Source organism: Arctopsyche grandis, chromosome 1, assembly GCF_051622035.1.
Source record: "Arctopsyche grandis isolate Sample6627 chromosome 1, ASM5162203v2, whole genome shotgun sequence".
NCBI lineage: Eukaryota > Metazoa > Arthropoda > Insecta > Trichoptera > Hydropsychidae > Arctopsyche > Arctopsyche grandis.
Genome location: NC_135355.1, coordinates 18,698,462 through 18,717,393, shown reverse-complemented (window position 1 = coordinate 18,717,393; position 18,932 = coordinate 18,698,462). Strand labels below are relative to the sequence as shown.

General features: G+C 34.6%; 2 protein-coding genes and 1 long non-coding RNA gene across 3 annotated transcripts in view; 2 read left to right on the top strand and 1 right to left on the bottom strand.

Annotated features, from left to right (window-relative positions):
* The window catches only part of LOC143912339 (uncharacterized), a 976,232-nt gene that overhangs the window by 286,395 nt on the left and 670,905 nt on the right, over window positions 1–18,932 (top strand). The gene's annotated exons all lie outside the window — the stretch shown is intronic.
* The window catches only part of wry (delta and Notch-like EGF repeat containing weary), a 103,718-nt gene that overhangs the window by 48,366 nt on the left and 36,420 nt on the right, over window positions 1–18,932 (top strand). Inside the window, exon 6 of the mRNA XM_077438443.1 lies at window positions 854–972. Within this exon, the coding sequence (XP_077294569.1) occupies window positions 854–972 (119 nt within the window). The remainder of the gene's footprint in view (window positions 1–853; window positions 973–18,932) is intronic.
* On the bottom strand, window positions 821–10,466 carry LOC143912383 (uncharacterized). The gene is made up of 2 exons (XR_013260633.1): window positions 9,713–10,466; window positions 821–997 (listed from the first exon to the last, which is right to left on the bottom strand). It is a non-coding gene; the product is annotated as an uncharacterized LOC143912383 (long non-coding RNA).

Here is an 18,932-nt window from a genome sequence, read left to right as displayed (position 1 = left end):
AAACATGTTTATTGAGATATTGTTCTGGCCACAATATATTTTTTTCATTTAAAAGGGTTAATTGGAAGTGTTCTGAATTTCAAATCGGTAAAATTGCGAGCTAAAAGCTCGTACTAGTATTTACATGAATTTGAATTGAATTAGTAGGGATAATATATTAAATTGTCTTTATATAAGAATTAAATAAAATTCCACTTAAAAAAATCATATTTCGTATATGAATACATATGCACATACATATGTATGTACATATGTTAATGTGATAAAACTTATCAATACGAATTAAATTAGAATTTATGGCTAGTGTAATTATATATTACATTTATTATTTATTGTATTTGATTTAAAATAATTTATTGATATTAAAATAATTTATTAATTACTTACTAAGTAATTTATTGATTATTTACTAAAGGCTTAAAAAATCTGAAAATGAAAGTAGAAAAACAAATAAAATTTCGTATTTGTTTAAGCTGTTGTCCGGAAAAATCAATCTGCCGCCAATGGGGTAAATAGTCTGTGTGTTTTCTGCGTATTCAGTATATGTATTATTTGTACATAAGTTCATGGAGAATAGTAAACGGTTGTTTGTTTTGATAGCGCGAGAGCCGGACTGCACACTACAGTTCAAATATTTGATTTGATTTTGATCGTTTTGGAACTCACATATTTGCCATGTTGACAAAAATAGAGAGACTTGATTTTGCATTAATTATGCAAATTATGTATATAACAAAATGTACTTGTATCGAATTATGTATTTTTCAAAATGTACTTGTATCGAATGAATTTGGGTTATATTTAAGTATTCATTTTATTTAATTGTGATAAATATATTTTTTTATTTTTTCAGTGGTTTCTGAAAGTTGGGGTACTCAATGCGTCCGACTCAAAGTTACTGTCAAGTCGGACAACTGCGGCGACAACCAGGACTGTTCCGATAAGGGAGTCTGCTACTCAAACATATCCATGGTGAGTTATTTATTCATTTCCTTATCTGGAAAAGAAAAAAAGAAACGAGTGAGAAATTTAGCTCGGCATATCGGTATCGCTCGAATCTAAACTATTCGTGGAGCTCCTGGAAAAGCGCGCGGTCGAAGGAGAATGCGATAGCACGAAAAAAGACCCTCGGGGGTGGTGAGCGAAATACTCCACCGACGGGGCGGTGAAACTTTATATATTTTCCACTCATTTATCTCCTTCGATTCACTTCATCTCCCAGCTTTGTTGCCGGGTGAAATTGACCTTCAGAGTTCCATTAAAAGTTTTGTCTGAGTCGCAATTTCGAAATGCTCAGATGGTTTCATAATTTTATTACGGCCAGCTTGCAAATTATCGGTCGATTATTCCTTTATTGGCGTTCACCCGCTCATCTTTCCAATCAAAAAAATACTCCTGCGAAAAGTTGTAAAAGCTTCGTCTAAATTTTTTTATATACGATAAAAAATGCGAAAGTTAATCATTTAATTTGGTACCGTCTTTGCAGTTTCAACATAATCTAAACATTTTATTTCATCCATTCTTCATACTCATATCATACAATCATACTTTTCCGGTGTTTTCATTTTTTGAAGCAGGTCTTTTCCCCCTCTTATATAATTAAAGAATTCAATGCATGACATTTTATAATTTAAAACATATTGAATTTTACTTTTCTCTATGTCAATAGACAGCGAATTTCGCTCATCTGGTACCCTCCCATTCGGGTACTTGATAGAGAAGCATCTATGAAAAAACATCATATTTCGTCAAAGGAATTGATCACTTTGCCAAATAATTAGATATTATGTATTTATGTTCAATATAATCGGAAAATATTTTTTTAATATGCATAAATTTTAAATCGACCGTAACAAATGACTCTCGGACAGGCACACTGGGACACAGACCTCAAAACTGGGACATACAAATTCCGGTGTACCGGGACGTATGGCAGCCCTACACTAGACGCATATATACATACTATTATATCCTTAATGTTAAATAAGCCCAGTTCATACTACGACTCGATTTAGCGTAGTACGCTAAAATATACGAACAAAAAATATACGAACTTTCGGAAAAATAAACGTTACACATCTGTTTTTGAGACAAAATAAAGTAAAGGGGACCTTTCTAACGATTCGCTCCATAGGATGAACAATATCTAAGAATTTTACCCAAGGCATACCACTTAAAAACCAATACAATACATATATATATATATACAATTACGATGCTAATTATGATTACAGTCTTCATCCGAGTGTGCTTATTGGTAAAATGGATAAATTATGCGTGTATTGCAGTGCCCTCAAATTTAAACATGAAACACCAGGAATGTGCTGCTCAGGTGGAAAAGTGAAATTACCAGAATTACATTCACCACCCGAACCATTATCAACGTTGGTATCAGGTGACACAAGACAATCGAAACATTTCTTAAAAAACATACTCAAGTACAATTCATGTTTCCAAATGACATCGTTCGGTGCAACAAATATCGTGCTTGATAATTACATGTCAACATTTAAAGTGCAAGGGCAAATTTATCATCGTGTAGGATCACTACCACCAACGCCAAACGCAGATCACAAATTTCTTCAAATTTATTTCATGGGAAACACTGATGAACAAATCGATCAACGTTGTCAATTCAATACGGGCACTAAACGAGAAATTGTCACTGCTTTCAATTAATCCTACAAGCTTTCCAAACAAATTGAATATTTTCAAATGTGTTCGCTGCCTGCATTTTTCCGACAAATGGGAACGGGAACGAGAACGAGAACGGGAACGGGAACGAGAACGAAAACGGGAACGGGAATTGCATGCGTTATTGTGGCATTGCAACGCATGCCGGGTTCAGCTAGTTATATAATACAAATTGGAGTTAAATTTTTGTAAGCTGATCAATCGAAATAAATCGTACGCAGTAAAATTTTACGGGAGTGACGACAATGTATCTTTGCAAAACGACAAACGGCTGCAATCGATACATACATGGGAATCGAATGCTTGTGCTCTAGTCCACAAGGTCCGTAACCGAGTATACAATTATAGCGCAATCGGAGAGTCTGAAAGACCCTCCGACGAAGCAATAAAACCCCACTCGATGTCCTTGGTTCATAAAATAAAGCCTCAAAGTGGCAGAGCAGGGAGGAGGGCAAACAGCGGGAACGCTCTGGCTACGGCGACGTCTTCGGAATAATAAAACGCTACCAGTAGGATAAGTTACGTTCGCCTCACAACAAACTGGAACTAACTTCACAACAAAGATTTCGCTAGCGAAAATCTCCTGCTTTTCGGGCGTTACGTAAATTCCAAACTGGCGATACGCACAAAACAACGCAACAATTTATAGTCGTCTCTCGCCCGAAGAAAAACAACCATTTCGCAAAAGCGTCACATACTTTCAACCACTTCCCAGCTCCCACCCACTGTTCCTTAAAAACTTGTTTAATATACTATGCGGATATTTTTTTTTTCGTTTCTAGATTGAATCGCCCGTGTGATTATTAAATAATAAATAATTTATATATTATAAAAATACACGAATTTTTACATCATTTAATGTCTTTTGTTAGAGCAAAAGATTGTGTTAATCTGTGATCACTAGAATTTTTTAAATGTTTTGTAACTAACCGAGCTCATCTTGTATTATACATATGTATGTACATACATATGCATCTACCTATACATACACAGATGTGTATACTAAGGCTTCCAATCCCGGGATCCCGGTGTTTTCTGGTACCGTGAATCCCGGTGCTGAAACTTAACTGAATACCGGGAATACGGTGCTGGCAGAAATTTCTTTAAAAATATTATTTTTACAAAAATAATATTGAAAAAAAACATCAAACAACATTATATAATGAACAATGGTGGGATGAGCAATTACAGTCATAGTCAATTTTTATTATATTGAAAATGCTCTTAGCCGGTATGTGTGAACGTGTACATATGTACATACATATGTACACGATTATCGAATTTTGTTTTTATCCTTCTTATATTCCTCAAATACATAGATAAAGTCGTAGGTTGATCACACACGAATTTTTTACATAAAGTAAATGTAATTGAAGTTTTTTTGTATATTAGGTGGATTGTTTCGATTGTACAAACTATTTGTAAAAAACGAATCAATTAATTAAAGCGATGTTTTTGACTTTATTTAATTCCATTTTTGAATGTATTTTATTTAATCTTAGAAATTTATAGATGTGAACCGAAAATTTAAAGAATGTAGCCAAACTCCCAAAATTAGTACGCCAATATGGGAGTATTTTTTGGGTGAAACATAGGGAGAGGTTGCAAAATGCAATTGAACGTTTTTGAAATATGAAAACATGCAATTGAACTTTTTTTTCTTATACATTTGAAATCCCGGTGCTAGCACCGGGATCCCGGGATCGGAAATTCCCAGCACCGCAATGCCGGTGCTGAATTAACCTTCCGGAATTGGAAGCACTACTATGTACCTATTGGGGTACATCGAAAATAACGATTTTGGGAAGACGATATGTATAATGAAGACTTCATAAAAATAAAATAAATTTTTAGTCCTATAGTTTGGGAAAATGTTCTTTTTCAATTTAAGCTCCGTTTTAGTTGTCTTTTTATATTCACGGAATTTCGTAAAAGAACCGAATTTTTTTTAGAAAAAACAAAAATATTAAAGTATGAAATTGCAATGATTAAGAAGAAATACAATATTCAAAAATTACTCCGACGTATCATTCAAATCTATTTTAATTTTAAATATTGACTATTCTAAAAAATATACATATATACATTTTTCTTAATACATATCCTGCTTTTAAAAATTTGATCAAAATATAAACACTTAAAATTTATGTCAACTATTCTGTTATTTCTACAAATTTGAAATGACAAATAAAAATTAGAGTTGTCAACATGTTTTTAAAATTATATGATATTATTTATGTATATTTAAGAACGGTAAATCCCCAGGGGAAGATAATATTCCCATTGACTTACTAAAATGTGGCGGCCCCCCCCTAATTAATATCTTAGCTAGGCTTTTCAGCAAATGCATCCAGAACCAAGCTATACCAGAAGGATGGAATAACGCAACTATCATTTTAATACACAAAAAAGGCGACAAAAGCGATATCAAGAACTACCGACCCATTAGTCTACTTTCAGCGGTCTACAAGCTCTTCACGAAGGTTATTACAGAAAGGCTGAAGAATATCCTCGACGAGAACCAACCTGTAGAGCAGGCAGGGTTTAGGGCAAATTTCAGCACAATGGACCACCTCCAAGTAGTTGGCGAACTAATCGAGCGCGCCAACGAATATCAACGGCCATTGTGCCTAGGTTTCGTCGATTATGAGAAAGCCTTCGATACAGTTAGTCATAATGCAGTACTTAACGCTCTAAAAACACAGGGAGTGCCGGAAACCTATGTGGGACTGTTAGCTGCAATATATAAGAATGCCACAGCTTCGGTTAAAATTTTTTCAGGTACAGATAGATTTAGCATAGGAAAAGGAGTAAGACAAGGAGATACAATCTCGCCCAAGTTATTCAATGCGGTGCTTGAGGGAGTTTTCAGGAAATTGGATTGGGATACAGCCGGAGTAAGCATCAATGGTCGCTTTTTGAGTCACCTTCGGTTCGCAGACGATATAGTTTTAGTAGCTCGTGATTCAGCTGACCTACTTATCAGACTAACACAGCTGGACAGGGAAAGTAGAAAAGTAGGATTAAAAATTAACGTAGATAAGACTAAACTAATGTTCAATAGTTATTGCATGCCTGATAGCATCCCCTTAGATGATAAACCAGTAGAAGTAGTAAATAATTATTTATATTTAGGTCAAATAATTGACATGTCTGGTAGTAAAAATGAAGAGATAAAGAGACGTATGAAATTAGGGTGGAGTGCATTTGGACGGATGAATGCTGTTTTTAAATCAAAAATGCCACTCTGCCTGAAGAAAAGGATCTTTGATCAATGCGTTTTGCCAGTGATGACGTATGGATGTGAAACTTGGACACTGAACGCCAAGATGCAAAATAAAATCCAATGCACTCAAAGAAGTATGGAACGCTGTATGCTTGGCATAACGAGGAAAGACAGGAAGCGGAACACGTGGGTGAGAAATATGACAAGGGTAGTGGACATAGTGGATAGAGTGAAGAGATTGAAATGGCAATGGGCGGGTCACGTAGCTAGGAGGATGGACGAAAGGTGGACAAAAGAAGTGCTTGAATGGTACCCGAGAGAAGGCAAAAGAGTAAAAGGAAGACCGCAAGGAAGATGGGTGAACGAAATTAGGAAAATGTGCGGAATGAGATGGATGAGTGTTGCGCAAAACAGAGACGAGTGGAAGCGTGTTGGAGAGGCCTTCATCCAGCAGTGGATGGCGAATGGCTGTAAATGATGATGATGATTTATGTATATTTATATCGATTATATATATTGCTGTCGGTTCCCTCATCACTGAGGATCGTGACTATGATGTGCGGTCAACCAGCTGCCTCCATTCAATTCTAAATTCGGCCAGGCGAAGACTTGCTACCGTGGAAGCGCCCGTCGCTGCAGATACTTGGTCAGTCCAGCGTGCGGGGGATCTGCCTCTGGCTCTTCTGCCTTCGACGCTACCAACCACAACCAACCGCTCCAGGCTCTCCTCACCTCTTCGTGCAATGTGGCCGAAGAACTGCAATATACGTTTCAGGCATATTGTTGACAATCTATCCTTGATTTTCAATTCTTCAAGAATAGACACATTCGTGCGTTTGTCGGTCCAAGGCACGCGCAGTAGCCGTCTCCAGGACCACATCTCGAAGGCATCGATTCTCCGTCTATCCGCCGCCTTCATGGTCCACGTCTCGACACCATAAAGGCAGACAGAAAAAACGAGACTCTTCACGAGACGGATTTTGACAGCAGTTGTAATGGCTCTATTCTTCCAAATCTTCGTTAGTTGTGACATTGCCGATTTTGCTAATGTAATCCGGCGCCGTATTTCCAATTCGCTGCCGCCGTTGTTAGATATGAGTGACCCCAGATAGACAAAATTATCAACCACATCTATACCGTTTAAAGCTGAGTTGTTGTTTTGCAGCTGTTGGTGACGGTCAATTATCATAATTTTTGTTTTGGGGCGGTTTATCTGGAGGCCAAGCACATTACTCTCTGTCTCAACACGACGGATCAGTTCGGCCATTTCTTCATGATTATTAGCTATGAGCGTTGTGTCATCCGCATACCGAAGATTGGATAGTTTTTTTCCACCAATGGACACTCCACCCTTCCAACCATCCAGTGCTCTACGCATTATATACTCTCCATATATATTAAATAGGTCTGGAGATAATATACACCCTTGCCTTACTCCACGTTGTACTCGAAAATTTGTCGAGTTTAGCGAATTGATTCGAACTACTGCATTGTTATCATTATACAAGTTATGTATTATCTTTACAAGATGCATGGGGACTCCCATGTCCAGTAGAACTTTCCACAGATAGTCCCAGTTCACAAAGTCAAAAGCTTTTTTATAGTCTATAAAACAAAGAACGGCTGGAGTTTGAAACTCCCGACATTTTTCAATGAGTTGACGTATATTCAGTATTTGTTCCCTCGTCCCTTTGCCTTTTACAAACCCTGCTTGTTCGTTCGGTATTTGCCATCCAAGGTAACTGCTCAAACGATCTTTAATTATATACAGCAATACTTTACTAGAGTGCGATATTAAGGCTAAGGTCCTGTAATTCTCGCATTTTTTTGTAGATCCTTTCTTGTGTAAGGGAATGAATATTGAATTGACCCAATCTTTCGGCCATACTCCGTTTACCCAGATCTTGTTGCACATATTACATAGCGCCTTTATCGCAGTTTCACCAAGCTCTTTCAGAAGTTCAGCTTGTATACCATCGCTGCCAGGAGACTTTTTACATTTCAGTTTCTTTATGGCATTTACAACTTCAGATGTCAAGATGTCAGGCTCCCTGACATCATCAATTAGGGAAACAATTGAGGTCGACGAACTACCACTGTACAATTCCGAACAGTATTCTTTCCATCGGTTGAGTATCACATCAATATCTGTAAGCGTGTTTCCAAATTGATCATCTATTGTCCAAGTTTTGGGTGAAAATTTTTGAGTGACGATTTTTACTTTGTGAAAAATATCCCTTGCCTGATTCTTTAATGCGTGTTTTTCTATCTCCTCACATATGTCATTTATATATTTAGCTTTATCCCGCCTACAACTCCTTTGAATATCTTTATGTAATATTGCATACCTTTCAAGATATTCTGTCGATGTTATGCCAGTTTGTTTAAGTCTTTTACGTTCTTTTATCTTAACCCAAGTTGAATCAGAGATAAAAGACTTACGATGTTCATTTTGCGGTGTTTGATGTTTTCTGGCATACCGAATTATGAGATCTTTAAAAATTTTCCAAGACTCTTCTACATCTACATTAGGATTTATTTGGAATTCTGCATCTTTTTCTCTGATTACATTGCCAAAATTAATTACATCATCATTGGTGAGTTTAATTGCTTTATTTTGATGTCTTTTAATCATTTTCAATTTCAGTCGAAATTTAGCAACAAGTAAGTTATGGTCCGATCCGCAATCTGCACCTGGATATGTTTTGACGTTATGTATCGATGATTTCCATCTAGAATTTATTAATACATAATCGATTTGGTTGCGGTGACGATCCCCAGGAGATATCCAAGTGTACAATCGCCTAGGATGATGTTGAAACCAAGTATTCATAATGGACATTTTATTTTCAATGCAGAAACTTATAAGTTTCTCTCCTCTCTCATTTTGAATACCCAATCCATATTTACCTACTATGTTATCAATGTTGCTATTATTACCGACTTTGGCATTAAAATCACCAAGAATGATGGTCATTTCTTTGTTTGAGATATTTGACAATGTATCGAGTAGTGAAGCATAGAACGCATTTATTTTAATATCTTCGGCATCTGCAGTAGGAGCATATATTTGAAGGATGTTTAGTTTATACGGATGCGTGTTGAGTTTTAAGTGTATAAGTCTGTCACTTATGGGGTTGTAGCCAATTAGTGCACTGGTTAATTTAGATGCTAAGATCACCGCGACACCGCTATGTGACGAATCTTGGTTACCAGAAAAATATATCGTATTTCCATTTGAAGTTTTATAATGGCCGTTGTTCTTCCAGTGCGTTTCCGAGATTCCGAGTATATCTAGCCCATGACTGTACATCTCTTTCTCAACAACCAGTGTTTTCCCAGGATTCAGGAGTCCTCTAACGTTCCAAGTACCTATTTTGGATTTGTTCCGTAAAGTTTCTCCAGTCGCATATTTTCCACATGATGCCTGGTGAGTCACATGCATGTGGCCAGTAGCCAATTTCACACCGTGAGACCTGGAACCTCGAAGGCGCCGGGTGTCAGCCGGAGAGTCAGACTTCTTCACACTTTTATTTTTGTACATCATAGTTATCTTGGGAGAATACTGCAGTGGATTCCCACTTCCTTCTACAGCGCAGTAAATGTTTTGGCATCTTATACTGGCAGAGCTGCTGCCCACTACCAGGGATTTATTATAGAGTTTCCTTCTCTGTCAAAGATGATACGGTACCTTCGAAAACCGGGTTGTGCTTTTGTTAAGCGGCGGCACTTACTCGCCGCTGACCTGAGACCGTCATAGTGTTGTGTGACATTTTATAGAGTGAAACTTACCACGGATTCACTCATCACCACTCTTATCTCAGCGCTCCTTGTCCAGGACCACCATGTCGCCATGGCAGTTGACTGCAAGAGTCGTTCCCCTATTTGCAACTTGGGGACCTGAGCGGTTGCATGGAGCTCTGCTCTGAGCTTATTAATTACTCCGTGCGGACGGACGTGTGTTTCCATTTATGATATATTTACATATATAGACAGTTTATTCACAATCATAATATTTATGAAATTAGTACCAAACAATAACGTTAACGTTGAGTACAAGTATCCAATATCAAATATTAAATTATCAAAACTAAATATTAAATAATTCAACACTCAATATTAAATAATCAATTATGAAATAATTCAACACTCAACATTTAATAATCAATTATGAAATAATTCAACATTAAATATCAAACCATTCACTCAATATTAAATATGAAATAATTCAACGTTAAATATTATCAATACTATCATTAATAAATCAATCGACGTTAATAGTAAATTATTATCAAAAGAAATGTGATCGAAATTATGTGGGTAATTATGTAAATATGAAAATATTATAAATTTAAATTTCATTTAAAAAATATGAAATCAAGCATAGGTAATGATTCTGAATATGTACTAACTTGCGAGGCGCCAGAAGAGCTACATACTCATCCCAGCACCTCCTCTTTAGCTCCAATTTAACACAAAATTCTACATACTTATCGGGAACAACACACAAACACACGTCCGCACCGAGCTCGCTCAACCCGCGAATATCGATTATACAATTCTTTAATCAATAATATAACAATTCAATAATGTAAATATTGCCAATCAATCAACATACATATGTATGTACATATCTATAAATGAGTATATATGTATATAAGAAGTTGTATCTCACATGATTATGTTTTAATATATATGTACATACATATGCATACATATGTATATAAACGAAATGTTCACAATTGGTGTGAAAAGTGAATTAATGAGCACCCTCACTCGCATTTCTACTAGGCGTGAGTAATTATTGCATCAATAATCACTCATCGCTATTTACAGTACGTCGAAAATTAGCCGAAAACAATTCGAAAACGTCTGTAATTCGAAGTATGTACCTTCGCCTTGTCATTCGTAAATAAATTATAATCACCACGCGCCACCCGTGTATCGGCATCGCAATTAATCAAATGAACCAACACAAACGGTATGGGGCACAAAATGATCAGTGGCGGTACGAGCGCGTTGAAAGCGTTCATATACATATGTATGTACATACTACGTATGTAAGTACATATATTATATTGAGAGAAACTTGCATGTGGAAGTTCGTTTTCCGGCGTCAATCAACAAATTCCGATCAATTCATATTCAAATCACCGGCTTTGTTTACTTTTTCATGCGGTTTTTATATGACCACTACAATCTGGAAAAAATGTTTTAATAGTATTCATCCTTTATTGTAATACTGAAAGAGTTAATATTTTTCTGTGGAATATATTAAACTTCAATATCTATTATACATATATATAAAAATCAATGTTTGTCTGTCTGTCTCGAATAGGCTCCTAAACCAAAGAACTTTCAGGATTTATTGTATGCATGTCCGAAAAGATTACTGTGAAAAAACCTCTTAATAATAATATTCGTAATTACGATTTTATCGACACGAAATTATGAAGCACCAGTGTGTAGTTAAGGAAATGTTTATCTTGGTAACCAACTTGCGCGCACGCATTGCCAACGTACAAGTACATTACGTACCTCTCATACCAACCTGACATTACGTACCACTCATACCAACCCTTCATATCTATATATATATATAAATCAATGTTTGTCTGCCTGTCACGTATGCGTTCCTATACTTCACTATAATTTAATTTGATTATGAAGTATTAATTTTAAACTAAAACATTCATTTATCGAAACGCATCGAGAAACGGAAACGGAAACGGGAATTGCATGCGTTATTGCACGATGGAACGATGGAACTTTCAGGATTTATTGTAGGCATGTCCGGGAAGCTTACTGTGAAAAAATGGGAAAATACATACCTTAAAATAAGAATATTCGTAATTGCAATTCGTAATTCGTAATTCGTTCTATCGAAGAGAAAGTATTAAGTGCCATTGTTGTCAAGGAAATTTTTTTGTTGACAACCACGATAGCCAGTTGGTTTTTGACGACACGGTTTTGAAAAGACGTTGTTTGATCTCCAACCATCACTTGAAACGCGATATACAAGTCCGCCAACTTCAACCATTATTTGAAATGTGACGTCTGCCAACTGAAGAAAGCAAATTCGCATTCGCGTAAGTCGCGGAAAAAACAGACGATCAAAATTACAGAAACAAAGGAATATTTACAATACTAATTCAAACATTCAATTAATTATGCCACCCAAACGAAAAGCGATTGGTCAATCTACACCTCAAGCACGAAATAAACAGACGAGCAACGGGATGCAAGATTGGAAACTCTTTTAGGAGTTTATGAAAATAACCGGAGTATGTGGCCTCTGCTCACGCATCGGAAAACCATCTACTTTATTCGTGTAAAAACAGGAACAGAAACGGGAATGAATGGCATTGCAACGCAATAATTTCAAATGATTTTTAGGGTGAAATAAACAAATAATTGAATAATTTCAAATGTGTTCGCTGCCTGCGTTTTTCCGAAAAATGGGAACGGGAACGAGAACGGGAACGGGAACGGGAACGAGAACGGGAATGGGAAAGGGAACGGGAATTGCATGCGTTATTGTGGGCATTGCAACGCATGCCGGGTTCAGCTAGTATTCTATAATAAATCAGCTGATAACTAAAAATAATTGTATGTGATATATGTATGTAAGCTTATTGTAAAAAACTAAATGTATGTAAGCTTATTGTAAATCATATTAACAATTAGATACAACATAACTTCTTATTGAATACTTATATCGCAGATAAAACCGACTGAGGAGATATACAGTGAAATGTCAGATTTGACATATTTGGCCAAAAATCAATATATATCGTGTATTACATTACATAAAGCTAGACGCCAAATTTGAAATTTATATATACATATGAGAGTTAAAACTATAAATATTTAAATATTAGAGATAACGAGAACCTATAGAGCAAATATTATAAAATATAGAGTGAATTATAGGCGTTTAAACAATTAAAATCTGAAATAGCATATCAAGGCGAAACGGTTGAAGATAGATTATGGTAGCCTTACGTACCGTCATAAACGTCACCGTATCCGAGATTCTGGATATTTGTTACGCATTGTATACGATATTTTATCTCCAACGTAATGGCAGACGATACATTTACGTATATTGATGACCAAAATGAGCAATATGGCAAAGTATGAAAACGATCGGATAAGAGATAAAAATGACCACTGACACGAAAGCCATGTGAAACGTAAACTAGGTATGTAAAAAAAATAAGAAATATCCTATGTATAGGAGAGCTGCCAACGGTACTTTAATATTGGTTGCAACCTTTATTGAAAATTTAAAGTATTTCAATTGAGCCCTTTTTTCATATACATTCGTACATATCCGCAATTTTATGTAACCGAAATATTTGGTGACCACAATTTTCGTGTTAGATTTTTTCGTGACCGGTTATATGGCCACGATACCAAATACACAGCCCTGCTTTTGAGGCTTTTATAATTGCCTAGAGCAATATACAAACATATGTATTTACATGCTTGTATGATAGTATCATGCATTATATGATATATATTACATCATAGAGAAAATCTATTTGTTTTCAATTTTCATTCGAATAAGAACACACGCTCTTTCATTTAGTTAGTTATGTATTAATAATTAAGCTACGTTGTGGTTTTAATTCAATGTGTTAGTTAAATATTCCACCATATTATATATGTATGTACATACATACATACATATTTATAGCATATTTATATTCGCATATCAACCGAGTTTTTGGTGCAATTTTTAGTAATAGGAGTATGAACTCAGTTCATAGCGATTAATATGCCTATATAAACGGACTTCATATACATATATATGTACATATCAATAAACCAGTGGCGTGCGGTAAATGTCTCGCTATTTTTACAAACCTCCTTGACGTTTCATTGTCTCAAAGCCTTACTTATATGCGTGAGCAAGATAGAAGGGGACTCGATATGACGTCACCTAGTCCCCTTGTATCCTTTTCGCGCTCACGTACGTAAGGCTGTGTGACAATAAAAGGGAGACTTTTACCGCACGCCACTGGTATGTACATATGTGCTTATATTACATAGATTACTATCTCATAGTGCTTCTTTTGTACGATGCTTTTCTGCGAGAAATACGCGTATTAAATTAGAGATGAGTATTGTGCAATTTTTTTCCTGAGCCTTTTTGTTCAAGTATTAAATCAAATTTGAAATGTTTGAAATTATCAGGACGATCGTTAATTATTCCGAATAGAGGTGTATTCTAGATAACTGGTGAGCCCCTTCTCGTTTAGGTAGAAAGTGGGGTTTGTTGGGAGGTTAGCCTCTGAAGTTCTCCACACCTACTCTCAGGTCCTGTGGACACTAATTGATCGTTAAGGTCGCTTTGGAGGCTTTTACCAGTGTTTCTCCCTCTTCTCTTACTGCACATATGTATATGAATACATATGTACACCATTCTATTGAATCGGTTTGAAATTTCCATCGTCAATTATATAATCATCATTATTATTTACAGCCATTCACCATCAACTGATGAAGGCTTCATCAACTCTCATTCATCTCAACCTATACATTTTTATAATTTCTACCCATATTTTTTGCTGCCTTCCTTTCACCCTTTTACATTCTCTCAAGTATAGTGCTTCCAATCCCGGAAGGTTACTTCAGCACCGGGATTGTGGTGCTGGGAATTTCCGATCCCGGGATCCCGGTGCTAGCACCGGGATTTCAAATGAATAAGAAAAAAAAGTTCAATTGCATGTTTTCATATTTCAAAAACGTTCAATTGCATTTTGCAAATTCTTCCGATGTTTCACGCAAAAAATACTCCCATATTGGCATACTAATTTTGAGAGTTTGGCTACATTCTTTAAATTTTCGATTCGCATCCATAAATTTCTAAGATTTAATAAAACACATCCGAAAATGTAATTAAATAAAGTAAAAAATTCGGGTGTGACCAACCCATGACTTTATCTATGTTTTTGAGGAATATAAGAAGGTTACAAAACAAAATTCGATATTGAACCGTACAGACAAATTATGAAATACTAATAAATATGACAGAATTTTCTATACAAATTGAGCGCAAATGTATGGAAACTTGCACAAGACAAAAGTTCTACTTCCGGTTGTCAGATTTTGTTCAAATTTTTTTTATTACTTAAAATCACTATCAGTATTATACCCATTAAATATCAAGAAAATAAAAATAATTAATAAAAAAGGTCAAAATAAAATAATGAAATATTGTTTTAAAAAAAATACTACTTCCGGTTTACGAATTCTGACCAAAACCTAATCAGCTCTAAGTTAGTACATACATAATACAAATATAAATTTTCAGCTTGATACGTTCAGGGGTGTGGACAGGATCCAGGCGACAACATTTTTGACCTTTCTAAGAGGAGAAAATCCCACTTCTGGTTCATTAAATTTGGTGATTTTATTTTTAATTTTTAATTAAAATCACTATCTTTATTATACACAATAAATATCAAGAAGCTTAAAATAATTTAAAAGGTCAAAATAAAACAATGAATCAATAATGAAATATTGTTTTAAAAAAAAATACTACTTCCGGCTTACGAATTCTGACCAAAACGTTATCAGCTCTAATTTAGTACATAAAGAATACAAATATAAATTTTAAGCTTAATACGTTCAGGAGTGTGGACAGAATCCAGGCGTTAACATTTTTGACCTTTCCAAGAGGAAAAAATCCCACTTCCGGTTTATTAAATTTTTTTTATTTTCATCACATTGATACACGAATTATACTTGAATTTTTTTGTGAAGATCACACATGTTTAAGGGGTCGAAAAAAATAGTGGAACAAGATTAAACTGCCACTTCCGGTCGACGGATGCTTACCAAATTTTATACATAGCTTGGTATTAAGCTTAAACTGATATATATGGAATTTCAGGTCAATAAACCAAAAGGGTTTTTGAGAAAAACATAAAAAACCTCGATTCTTTAGAGTAAAAGTACTACTTCCGGTTCAGATAAAAATATAAAATTATAAAAAGTATTATTTCTAGTATATCTAAAAAAAATCAGTCCGATTTAGTTAGTAGTTTGGGAGAGAATTGAATTCAAAAACTTAAAACCTATAAGGGGAGGTACCATTTCCAGTAAACTTAAAAATTTGAAAAAAATTTACGTCGTGTCGATAAGAATTTCAGTAACCGATACTAAGTTTCAGTTTGATTGGACTAACAGTGTTCAAAAAATCTCCAAAATACACAGACACACACATTTATTCTAGATCATAAAAACGTGATCAGTAATCGATTCTGAGTTCGAATCAGTCAAAATCTCGAGTTCGAATTTTCGCATGATCACAAATCTTCATCTATTGTTACTACGTACATAGATAAAGTAAAAACATCGATTTGATTCATTGATTCGTTTTTTACAAATAGTTTGTACCGTCTAGTAATTATTCATCGAAACAATCCACCTAATATAAAAAAAACTCCAATTACATTTATTTTATGTAAAAAATTCGGATGTAACCAACCTACGACTTTATCTATGTATTTGAGAAATATAAGAAGGATAAAAAACTAAATTCGATAATTGGACATACATATGTATAATATGTACATACACGTTCACACAAACCGGCTATAAGCATTTTCAATACAAATTGAACACAAATGTAGGAAAACTTACACAAGACTTAAGTTCTACTTCCTGCTTACGAATTCTGACCAAAACCTTATCAACTCTATGTTAGCACAAAAAGAATACAAATATAAATTTTCAGCTAAATATGTTCAGGGCGTGGAAAGAATCGTTGTCTCAACATTTTTGACTTTTCTAATAGGAAACAAATCCCGCTTCCCGTTTATTATATTTAGTGATTTTTTTTTTATTTTCATCACTTTGATACAACAATTGTACTTGAATTTTTACGTGATACGCACACATGTTAAAGGGGTCGAAAAAAATAGTGGAAAAAAAATTGAACAAGACTCACTTCTGGTTGACGGATGCTGACCAACTTTTATACATGGTAAAATTTCAGTTCAATAAATTAAAGGATTTCTTAGAAAAACATAAAAAAACCTTGATTCTCTAAATTAAAAATACTACTTTCGGCTTAGGAAAAAATATTGGGGTATAATATTAACTATTTCAACTAATTTAAATTTTTTTTATTTGCACTGAAATGAGTAGAATTACAAGTATTAAAAAAATAATAAATCGTACTGTGTGACATAGAAAAGTACAAACAAAATTAGCATACTATGTATTATACATATGTATGTACATACATACAATATAGCAGATGAAAAATATTGGAATTTACAGAGTTGAGAAAACGAGAATTGGTTAACCGGAGTAGACCATAGTAGCGAAATACGTGAATGAGAAAATTGAGTTTTTATACATTCGCGCATTAAGTGCGTTTTTTCCATACGTGAACTATCGTTGAATTAATACATTACATTTATTTGTATGACTAAGGCTTATTTTTAACATTACATTGAAAATATGTAGACGATCGTTGGCAGTGGTTAATTTAATCGGAGTATTTTTTCGTCATCGGCACATTTCGGAAACGGCAAATATAATATTTGAGACAACGCCCTCTAGGTGTGGTCCCCCACAGTGATGTTCAAAGGGATCGTATGATGTTCAAAGGGATCGTATTGTATATACATATGTATAAATTAAAAACACATACACACCTTTACCGACGAACACAATTTTTTTAACTGATAGAATAATTTGTTTTTTGTTTAAAAATCGTTCATCCGCAAAAATTTGTCTACATTTATTGACGATATCAAAAAATGTTATATTTTTACTTTTCAATTTATTTAGGTCTCTTCTTTATAATTTTAATTTGGCAGTAGGCATGTCAAATGTCATAAAATTGTATTTTAATCGTTAGTGCTCAAGCGTGTATTGAGAATTCTGTTACAGCCGCTGTGTGTAATTTTATTTTTGATACTACTTATAGGTACTCCTCAAATATTTACATATGTACATAGATTAACTCGTGAGTTGGACACACTGGATAATTTAAATTGATGTGATATTTTATAACTTCGTGGGTATCGATTCTAATACATAAAATTAAAAATTAGTATTTTTAAAAACAAAAATTTTTCATCAAACAACTTCAATTAGTTTCGTAGATTTAGGTTTTGGTGTGTGTAGTTTTTTCTGAATTACGACGTTTTTCTTCTCAATGTGCAGTTGCCTAGTGGCGAATATGCGTCGAAGTAAATTATCGCCCGTTAAATAATAATTAATTAAGAGGTTTTTGCGGCGAGCTTTATTACTACGATGATGCCTTTTATGACCTCTCACGAAATATGGCTCCAAGCTTAGTTTACACCCTTAATTTCTCCGCACATGCATTAAATTAGGATGACGGAGAAAAAGGGGTCATAAAAAGTATTTATTGTCGGTCACAATTATTGGGATGAAGCCCGACTCGATGCATAGCCTGTCATACATTGAGATTTCTTGCCAAGAAATCCGGATTCGAATTTCTTGCCATTTAATTTAGATTTTGGCTTGAGACTCAGTTGAAATTGGTTGCCAAGTGTTACGCTATTGCCACTGAAACCGATTAATTCCACCGTTCTTTTTTATCCATGGAGATTATTCCAACAACGCTCATTTGAAATTCAAAAAATTTTATTCACTCTCCATTTCAAAGGATTCTGGGATATACCTAAAAATTTTATCGACTAAAAGTATTATAGCGTTTCACGCATGTGATGGATATGGAATTAAAAATTACAATATTAGTAACCTTTTTCAGGTCATGCAGCCAGAAGTCTGAATTTCTAATTTCAAAATGTATCTAAATGCGATGTAAAGCAATTTAAAAATTATTACCAATATCCCAACTCATTGTTTCTATAATTTTAAGTCAACTCAGTCATTTTTTTTCATTACTTGATGTATTTATTTATTTTTGATGACTACATTCAGGAATCGTTTTACTTTAAAATAAACCGCTCTTCAATCGTTGACTCTTACGAATACTATTCAAACAAGAATAAAC